General features: G+C 36.5%; 1 protein-coding gene and 1 non-coding gene across 2 annotated transcripts in view; one reads left to right on the forward strand and one right to left on the reverse strand.

Annotated features, from left to right (window-relative positions):
- Positions 1-2,581: 2,581 nt before the first annotated feature.
- Positions 2,582-11,419, reverse strand: part of Smp_006040 (hypothetical protein) — a gene marked incomplete at its 3' end in the record, with an annotated part of 16,008 nt that continues 7,170 nt past the window's right edge. Inside the window, exon 2 of the mRNA XM_018794312.1 lies at positions 2,582-2,781. Coding sequence (XP_018648737.1) covers positions 2,582-2,781 — 200 coding nt within the window. The remainder of the gene's footprint in view (positions 2,782-11,419) is intronic.
- On the forward strand, positions 4,838-4,904 carry Smp_tRNA_00452_Sup_TTA.1.1. Its single transcript has one exon. It is a non-coding gene (tRNA).

Genomic DNA, 11,419 nt, shown 5'->3' on the forward strand with positions numbered 1-11,419 from the left:
GGTGCACATGGACTCCAGTATCCTTAGGGAACAAATGGTATATGAACCAATCATTGATCACCAGCTATCATGGGACTGCATCTCCTTACGATGTTCCACTGCCTTGTGGATCAGATCTTTAGGTCAAAGGCTCCGGGTGTGGTCCCCTAAGAAAACCACTTGCTTCGGTTTGGGCACCCGGGCAGTATCACAGTCCTCACACAAATCAAATGAGATTTGTGTAGCGCATATATATCTGATGTCCCTTTGTACCAATATTTATGTGTTCAAATAAATAAATAATTCATTTATATCACCTGGATTTTTAGTGGATACAGATCAGCTTTTCTTTTCCGAGAACCTTTAATGGTTATTGAAGTTCGTCTGTATAGCAGACTTTTAACGGTATTTAGCTTAATGAATTAAAAACGGTAGTTATATATTGCTTCCTTAAGGGATTTAAACATAAATCATTCATTCCTACATTTAACATTGGTTGTCAGGTTATTACTGACTAACTCTGAAAAACTGAACTGAATACACTGAACAATCACTTGACAGTTCTTTGAAATATACATCATGTATAATGTTCATTCTTATAATTTAATCTTATAAAGCGAAATCATGATTTTATAGTTCACATTACAAAGCGACTCTATTGAGATAATTGTTGAAAACTAGGAAGGATTAGAAAACTGTTTCATAATAACGTAAGACTCTTCAGTGGCAATACGCATCCTATAGACTATTGAGTTGGGATCCAATAGTTTCGGATGTTTAACTTAAATTAGTCCGCAATACTACGTAACTATTATCTAGTGTCATTTGTGGATAAGTATCTTACATCAGACATGACTGAGCTCTGCTAGTCACGGCTTTTCACTAGAACAATAGGAGTTGGCTCTCTAAACTAGTCACTGATGAAAATAGAAGGGCTTTCAGCTTATATAGTTTGAAGGGATTGTTAAATTTTGTAGTTTTCACCACGGACAACCATGAAAAACCACGAAGCAGTGGACATTTGGGTAAGGATATAGTATAGGGATGAGCTTGGAACAACCGTGACGAATTTCCGGCTAGTCATTAACCAATCAGAAAACACATTTTATAAATGGATAGTTTTTAGGAAAGAAGACAATGATGCTTCGAAAGTAAACAGATTTTATACAACTAATAGATCTATTTGATGTATTTGATAGGTTCATCTACCTGTAAACTGGAAAACAATGACAAAAAAACTCGTCTTAGTTTATACAGATTGTCCATATTCTCGAACCCTTGAAATGGTTCAAGCAGATTTTCAAGAGTTCCCGCATCGTTTTTTGTTAGAATTAGGTATTTACGGTTAGGTTTAAGGGTTGATGGTTAGGGTTTACTTCACAAGCTGGTATCGCGTATAATATAGAGAATGCTTCATAACCATATGGATGAACGAATTACATTCAAATATCCAAGAGTTGCTGTCTGATTAGTTTATCCATAAACTATTGTGTCATTAACTTGAGATTTATTTCAGAATAAAATGTTTAGGGTTAAGATCTGGGGATACTATCTATCCGCCTGTTACATGAAGTCTAAAGTGAGAGAATTAAGCATTTAGTATATTCAATGCCATCGCCTTTACTCTATGACGGAAAAGAACAATTCCTCGCTACTGTTTTAAACGTTATAAGTAGTATGCAACGATATTTCTTTTTCTTGTTATATGTGATACTTGAATTACGTACAAAAGTATAAGTCTCATTGTTGGTTCTTAATTGGCATATCCTCGTATTATTCTTTTATTAATATGCGTCGGTCCAGGTATGGCAACTTGGACCGATGCATATATGTGCCTGGTCCTACGTTGTAGCTGACTGACTGAATATTTGTTTCATCCAGTACCCTATTTCTGTGTGTTATTACATATCCACTACCTCATTACTTGGAACTCAATAATAATTGACTGACAGTCTCTTCTTTAAAAAAAGAAACGCATAGAATAGCCCACGATATATCTTCCTATAATTGAAACCAAAATATGATAATGAGAATGATACTAGTGTTGGTTGTAATTTGATACTCAATACTAATAGTTTTATGGATTTGTTATGAAATTAACACTACATAGAATATGATGTATTGTATGGCTATTCCAATGAACTGAATATTGACTACGGTCATAATATGGATGTAAACCACTGATTTAGGATTCAACAATGTTACCGTTTAGTATTTAATCAATCCACAGTTTAGATGTTAAGCGTTCTCTCGTGTGCAGTGTCGAAATATTGACTAAATCTCGCCTGGAGCCCTTTTAGTATTACTCCCAGTCTCAAGCCCGGATAAAGTAGGAGGATTGAGCGACCTACACTCTACTAGGGGTAACAAGTTTAAATAAGTAAGTATATACCGACTACAATCACAATATGGATGTAAAATCAACATTAAGTACAATTCACACAACCTTATCATGAAGCAGAAGGTATCATCACTACGACCATCACCACCACCACCACCACCACAACAACAAGTCAATCTGAAAATTCAACATCACAAAAACAAAATATGATTACAAATTTTAATATTTATTCAATAATAATGATAATTAAGTTTCTGATAATTAGTAACAAGAAAAAACAATGTTGACAAAGTTCTTTCCATTTCTGGGTATATGTAGTTGTGGGCGTGAGTGTGTGTGCGCGCATGAGTGGGTACGTATGTATGTGTGTGTGTGTGCGCATGTGTACAGACGTCCAATTATATATGGCATTCCAAAGTAAGTTACATCAAGTGGAATACAAACTAGACATAACATATGAACTCATTACATAATCACGAAAATTTGGGTAAAAAAAAGGGGAACGTGAAATCATTCATTTCTGTTTATTAGATTAACCAATACTTCAACTACTAATCAATATGTATAACAAAACTAAAGTTGTAAAAGGAAAAGAAATAACACTGGACAGAAGAAAAAAAAATAACATCCAAACACGTAGATGAAAATACCTGGCAACGAAAAAAAGAGAAAACATAGAAGAAATGAGTAAAAAAAAATACACAAAAATCAAATCAAATTTCCGAAAACAAAAAACAATTACTACATACATGATTGATATAGTTGATTGACACAAAAAAATATTGAATAATTACTTTAATCAGAAGGGGGCTTTGTGGAGATTTCAGTATTTTCATAGTTGAAAGAATGAGTCAGTTGAAGCTAGAACACCCAGGAAAACCTGGAAGCACTGGACGGCCGTTTCGTCCTATTGTGGGACTCCTCAGTGGCAGTGCGCATCCATAACCTCGCCTCGCGAGATTCGAATCCAGGACCTATCAGTCTCGAGCCAGAGAACTTAACCTCTAGACTACTGAGCCGACATTAAATGTTGTTAATGTCTAACTTTAACCAATCCACGGAGTTGAGCAACCGTTCACCAATTGTCTTCAGTGAGTTGATATCTCTACAACAGACTTGGTAGAACTCCACTGGCCACTGCTTCCTACTAGAACTCAATGAATTATCTCTTGAAGTCAGTCACTAGTGAGCATATGCTCCTTACATGATCGATATAGTTGATTGACACAAAAAATATTTAATAATTACTTTAGTCCTATTCCTAACATAAATTTAATCAACTGTTACAATGATGGTAACAATAACGACAGGTGTCTACTTAGACATTTTGACTGGTGATAAAGATTAACATAGTAGTTACAATTCTCTGACCATTGAATATTGACAAATATTAGGTGCGAGACTGGTAGGTCCTGGGTTCGAATCTCGTGAGGCGAGATCGTGGATGCGCATTGCTGAGGAGCCCCACAATAGGACGAAACGGCCGTCCAGTGCTTCCAGGTTTTCTATGGTGGTCTAGCTTCAGTCGACTCATGATCTCAACTATATAAAATATCATGTTTGTCTGGTTCTGCCTAGTGATGATCAAATTATATCGATGAAGTTTGCAATGTGGTCATTAATTTGGGTGATTTGACATTGCGTGTATAATGTCGAGATATAAGGACAATTTAAAGTAGTGGGTAGGAGACCCTGTTTCACTTGGGTTAGGGTTAGTTGACTGTAGTCCACAATGTTAAGAGAAGTGATGATTCTTGTGAAACAGGATTGAACCAGAACTAGAGGATTTGGCGAACAAGATATTGATCACTAATCAACGATTAATTAGTTGTATATATAGGCCGTGCAGGTGGTCATTAACGGTCGTAAGAACCCAGTAGTAACATTCCTGACTGTGAAAACAGGATGACGCGGGTTCGGGACTCACACAGCTTCTCAGCACCCTCAAAAATGAGACCACGCCTTCCAGATGTGTGCCAACTTACATAAAACTTTGGTGTAGCATAGTTTCATATCAACTACTTTCAACGACCCATCATTTTCACATATATACTGATCCTGCTAGTCTCAGGTGGAAAGTCGCATGAATTTTAAAGCCCCAGTGAATTTTACATAAAATAATTTTGTTTGGTATGATAAAACAAGAATTTCGCTGTTGAATATTATAGATTAGAGAATACCATACCACAAACAATTCCTGATTAATATCACTTCCCTATTAATTAGAAGACAGGTCTTAATGTTTTATAAAATACTAAATCCTGTTGTTTGGTTCAATCTTCCCATTGATGTTTTAGGACTGCAACTGGTCAGTCTCTAATTGGCAGATGTGCATACTGAGTGTATTGCCTCGATATAGACTAAATTCACAAGCATGGTAATCAAAGGTGGATAGTGGCTAGAAGTGAAATCCAGGACGCACGTTTCGTTCTAAAAACATCAATGGGAAGTTTCAAACAAACAATACTAAGTGAATTTAAACTTCACCACATTGCACAAGCAAGTGACTATCAGGACTCAGTGGCCGAGTGGATAACGCGATGGCATTTAAAGCGAAAGGTACTGGGTTCGAGTTCCAGAGTGAACATCAACTCTGTGATGTGTCAGCTACATCCAGCTGACGAGTCCCAAATAGAACGAAACGCGCATCAAACTGGATTCCACCACTGCTAGCCACTATCCATCTTTGCTTACCATGCTTGTAAATTTAAATCATTAAATTGTTATCATTTGATTTACAATTTAGCAAACATTTTATGAATCTAAGATCAAATGCAAAAAATTCTATTACTACAATGAACGTTCTCTTTGTACATCACTTACACTCAACTATTTCTCATTATGTGATTTTATCCACTTCAAATGAAATTAAGTATACCATAGAAAAAGCATTACTTAGAGATAAACACTTATCATTTACTCTAGTACACTTTACCCTCTTTATCGAACTATTTCCATAAGAATTTTACTCAATGGCATACCAAGAAGAAAACAACCATAACAACAACAACAACAACACTTTCATCTTGTTTTTCATGCTTCTCTTACATCATTAACATAATTTTATTTTCTAATCAGAACTATACTCCATTCTTGTTGATTGAATAATAAATACACTTAGTGATAACTCTCTTGTTTCTGTTAAACTACCCCCTTACTTGTATAAAGCTTGATACCTCTATACATTGATTGATCTAACATATATATATGCCTCTTATAGATTACCAGTTATCTTATAAAGACAGAGAGAGGGAGAGAGAGCGGGGAGAAACGACATTAAAAAAAATTCCATAGGGAAAATAGTTCGGGGAATCGATAAAATTAGACGAATCCCTCTGGCACACACACACACATGAAAAAACATATACCTATCTACTTTTATATAAACAGAACCATTTCTGAAAATAATTTTCATCTATTCACTTGGTATTGCCTATTTGAGTCTTCGCATTGATGTTTAGGACTACAATTGATCAGATTCTTATTGGCATATGTGCATACATTGTGTATTGCCTCGATATTGTGTTATATCTAGAGCTTTAGATTCTTGCTATGCAGCGTACTACTAGACTACTTGAACGGTAGAACGTGCAACGTCGCAAGATAGAAGACAGAAGACTAGTAACTAGGAATGTTATTTCCAACATAGTGTCAAATATAGTACAAAAATCTCATGTATTTATAGTCTTTTGGCTGAAAGTAAATCATCATTTTGGACAGCCAATAGGCATATAGGGGGTCCTTCTTATTCATCCAATAGGGAAGCTATACGTCGATATTTTATAACGTTCCTCTAGCGGTGATTGAATGGAATGTCTTCGGCTCTTTCTGGGCTTCTTGAGGCTTCCTTGAGTTTACCAACGAGCCATCCTTACAATTGCCTTAATTCACAAGCATTATAAGCAAAGATAGATAGTGGCCAAATAAGATGAAACGCACGTCCTGGATTTCATTGCTAGCCACTATCCATCTTTGCTTATAATTTTCATCTATATTTGATCTAATTTTGAAATAATAATTGTGTGTAGTAATTAGTGCATTCTTAGTGTAATTTTTCAGTCAGTCAGTCAGTCAGTCACAACGTAGAACTTCGTATGTACGTACATCAGTTCGAGTTGTCATACCACATTAGCACAGAGATGCAGTTGTCGATTCAAATCCCATAGTGGTAGAAGTAGTAAGAGTATAAGCAGTATTCGGAAAGATTAGGGTTTGAAGATGTTATTCAAGGAGTATAATCCAATGAAATAAATTTGGAAAGAGAAAAAGATAGAGACATGAAGAATTCAGAAGACTAGAATTCGGCAGAACACAAAGAGTGTATGCACCTTCGCCATAGCAAACGATTTTCAGCCATATCATTCAAGGTCTCTAACCATCGATTGCTATCATCTCGCGAATCCCAACTAGGTAGCCTACACCTACCAACATGGCTCAGTCCAATTTTCAGTGACTTCATGGATTTTTGCCACGTTTTGGTCTGGCCGCCCCTAGCTTTCTTCCAACCTACTCCTACACCATAAAGCATTGCACGTCGGGGCAGTCGGTGGTTTGGCATACGTAACACGTGTCCCAGCCATCTCAACTGATGAAGTTTTTATTGTATTATGATACTTATTATCTAGACTCCGTCAATTCAATATAGTATTTTTTTTTATTGTCTATTTTGTGAAACATAAATTTTACAAAAAGAGATGAACAAAACTGAGAAGCTTCAAAAAAGTTATAATTGACATATGATTCCAATTTAAACATTAAAAACACGAAGTTCAGCGAACAGATCTCTTTTTATCAAATTTATTATCAAGGTATACAATCGTATCTACCAGTTCACCTGCTATTGCGGAACTAGGTTAATAGATCATAGCCAGCTCTCGCTTTCATCTCGGATGCGAGAACATGTCCCAGTGTGGTTCTACAAGGGTAAGAGAAAGGTAGTCAGAAGTTTCATTCTTGAACATCTAAACGACTCTAATCACTCCACTAATTCAGAGGTTGATTTTAAGGTTAAGTATGCAATTAGTACAAATCTACCTAGATTTCTTTGTATCCAACTACTTCAAATAACAGAAGCTCTTACCATCCATGAGCTCAAGCTTAGAATTGTGAGTACAAAAGAAGTACGTCCTACCGTTATCGTTACATTGACCTTAATCTATTGTTATTAGTAAGCATTTCGTAATCTCCCTCTCCTTTTACTTATGTCTCATATCCTCATGATTTTATTTATAATTGTTTCTGATATCCCTTTACTTAATTTTGCATCTTTATTACCTTTAATTATTGTAACAAAGGCATTTTGATTATCTTATCGCATTCATATGATAATTTGTTGTTAACTTATTCATTTCATTGTTATTATTCACACTACATAATCTACTATTATAATCTTTCGATTGCATCATGTTTACTAATGAGACTATAATTTCTGGACGACCTTTGGGCGACCCTCAAGTGACCCTGAAAATATCCACTTGCTAACTAGAGCTATTTTGAATTATTTTTTCTGGTTAACGTTTCTTTAGAGAGTTAGTTTTTCTATGGGATGGGGTCACTAACCCCATGACCAACCCTCCTCCTTTACCTGGGCTTGGGATCGGCAGTAACTCTAGAAGAGCTACAGGCGGACAGTCCTACTGTAAGGAGCTGAAACGTGAAGAACTACTACATCCATCGTCAAGAAGGTACAAGTATTTATAAACAGTTGTCTACGCAAAATATTCAACATTCACTGGCCAGATATTATCAGCAACAGCGTTTTATGAGAGAGGACAAACCAGCTTTCAGCTGAGGGGGAGATTAGGAAAAGACGTTGGAAGTGGATAGGACATACATTGAGGAAATCACCAAACTGCATCATGAGGCAATCCCTAACTTGGAATGCTGAAGGGAAGCGGAAAAGAGGAAGGTCAAAGAATACATTACGCCGGGAGATTGAAGGAGATATGAAAAGGATGAATATTAACTGGAAAGGATTGGGTAGGACAGAGTTGGATGGAGAATGCTGGTGCGCAGCCTATGCTCCTCCACGAGGGGTAACAGGCGTAAGTAAGTAAGTAAGTAACTAGAACCAAATGACGGTAATAAAGTAGTATGAGGAATTAGAATTACGATTTACGATTGACAGTCAGGGTTAGAAACTAAATTTAAAGTTTTCATCACGAACTGACAACAGCTAAGATGTCAAGATGCTATTTAACCAAATGGATAAATGAATTTCGTGCCAAAATCCGTGATCTGTTATCTTATATATGATTGGTTCATCTATAAATTATAGCCTGACCACTTGATAATGAGTTCGTTGAAGAAAATTATAAGTAATGTGAAACAGTTAATTTTTTTTATCTAATAATTACAACTACGTTTATTAACCTTAATCGCTTCAAGAAGTAATTAAACACACACACACACACAGAACTGAAGTTATGTGACTCGATTTGTGATTGACTTCACTGGAAGAAAACATATTTAATTGCTAATTACTATAGAATGACCTAGAATTATTTCAATAGAGTTCATATTCATTTATGATTATTGATGAGAGTATAACTAATGAATCATATTGGAGAATAAAGAGACAAATAATTGGTTCGAGTTCTAATGAGAGCGAGAGTATTTATGGTGTGCTTGATGGATGTTGTCGCAGTGTCGGTATGTTTCTGAGAGTTGTTTATTATTTGGAAAGCATGTTTCCGCCCAGATTCGAACCGGGGACCTTCTGTTGAATCTGACACATATGTGCTTCGACTTAAGTTGCCAAGTCATATTAGTACTTACTTACTTATGCCTGGTACCCCTCGTTGAGGAGTATAGGCCACCCACCAGTATTCTCCATTCAACCCTGTCCTGAGCCATCCTTTGCAGTTCTTTTCAGTTAACACTCATCCTTTTCATATCTCCTTCAATTTCCCGGAGTAATGTGTTCTTTGGCCTTCCTATTTTCTGCTTCTTTTCACCACTCCAAGTTAGCGATTGCCTCGTGATGCAGTTCTTTAATGTATGTCTTATCCACTTCCAACGTCTTTTCCTAATTTCCTCTTCAGCTGGAAGCTGGTTTATCCTCTCTCATAAAACGCTGTTGCTGGTAGTATCCGGTCAATGAATGTTTAGTATTTTGCGTAGACAACTGTTTATAAATACTTGTACTTTATTGAAGATAGATATAGTAGTTCTCCACGTTTCAACTCCTTACAGTAGGACTGTCTTGACGTTCGTATTGAAGATTCTCACTTTGAAACTAGTTGACAGTTGTTTTGTTCTTCAATTGTAGGAATGCGGTCCTCGCTTTGCCAATCCTTGCCTTTACATCTGTATCAGATCCTCGTTGTTTATCAATGATGCTTCCCGGGTACGTGATTGTTTTCACATCTTCCAGAGTTCCGCCATCAAGTGTAATTGGCTTTCTCCGTGTTGTATTTGAGAATCTCCTGCTTTTTCCTTTAGCCCTCAACATAGAAAAAGTAATAAGCAAGATTCTCAAATACAATACGGAGAACGTCAAGCCAATCACAGTTGGTAGCGAAATGTATATATAAAATACGAATGTACGGCTTTCGTCAAAATGAAAACTTTCTTCTTTTTCTTCTTCAAGATCTTTTTAATATCTGATGCAACAACCATAATTAGTTAGACACAGAGTATTAGGAAATAATGGTAAATCAGTTGATGAGGTCATGAATCTTCATCGACTGAGATGGTTAGGCCACGTGTTACGTATGCCTGAACACCGATTACCACGACGCGCTATGCTGACTAGTGAAGGGGATGGTTGGAAGAAAGTTAGGGGTGGCCAAACCAAAACGTGGCATCAGTGTTTGAAGTCACTAACTTCTAGTCTGAGCCATGTTGGCAGATGCAGACTACTTGGTTGGGGTCCGCGTGACTATCGTAACCAATGGTTGGAGACTCTGTGTGACATGGCTCAGAATCGATCACAATGGCACAAGTGTTAACACTCCTTATCTTCCCTTAAACCTTGAGATTGAAATTGCTTCATAACGTTCTTCCTTCCTATACTATATCTTTATGTACAACCTATCTTTTATATACTACCACCACTAAATTAATTACTTCTATGAATCCGGTGTTCATTTTGTTGTGCTAACGAGGTATGACAACTTAGACCGATGCATATATGTGCCTTGTCCTACGTTGTAGCTGACTGACTGACTGACCATAATTAATTAGAGCATTTTCTTTCTTTCTTTCTTTGTTCATAAATTCCAAAGTCATACAAATTCTTGACTGAATCTTATAGACAAATAGTGATATTTCACATAAAACCAACGTTATAACCTAATGAAACACGTACACTTGCTCAGTGATTAGAAATGTGCTCGATAAAATCAATATTTTTTTCTTTTTTTTTAAAGAAAACATTCAATTGGTTTATGGCATATTTATGTATTGATTAAAATATGCACTAATGATTCATTCAATTATTGATTAAATTTATTTGAAATATATAATTATTGGAGTTTTATTGTTTTAATAAAAATAATTATCATGTGCTTACTAGTAACTAGTTTGAAGATGAATTCTCTGGAGTTCTAGTAGGAAGCAGTAACCAGTGGACTTTAGCCGTGTCTGTTGTTAGGCAGTAACTCACAGAAGACAATGGTGGACGGTTGCTCAATTTCATAGACTGGTTGAAGTTAGACATTAACACCGTTGGATACCGGCCGGCTCAATGGTCTATCGGTTAAGTGCTTGTGTACGAGACTGATAGGTCCTGAGTTCGAATGTCGCGAGGCGGGCCCGTGAATGCGCACTGCTGAGAAGTCCCACAATAGGACGAAACGGCCGTCCAGTGCTTCCAGGTTTTCCATAGTGGTCTAGCTTTAATTGACTCATGATTTCAACTATATAAAATTACTAAAATCTTCACAAAACCCCCTTTTGAGAATTCTATTCAAATTTAACTTATAACTTCATTCTATATGATAAGCAAAGATGGATAGTGGCTAGCAGTGGAATCCAGGACGCGCGTTTCGTCCTATTTGGGACTCGTCAGCTGGATGTACCTGCATCTCAGAGTTGATGTTCACTCTGGGATAACGCGATGGCGTTGAAGCGAGGGTACTGGGTTCGAGTCGAATT

This window comes from Schistosoma mansoni, chromosome 1 (genome assembly GCF_000237925.1).
Source record: "Schistosoma mansoni strain Puerto Rico chromosome 1, complete genome".
In the NCBI taxonomy this organism is placed as follows: Eukaryota; Metazoa; Platyhelminthes; class Trematoda; order Strigeidida; family Schistosomatidae; genus Schistosoma; species Schistosoma mansoni.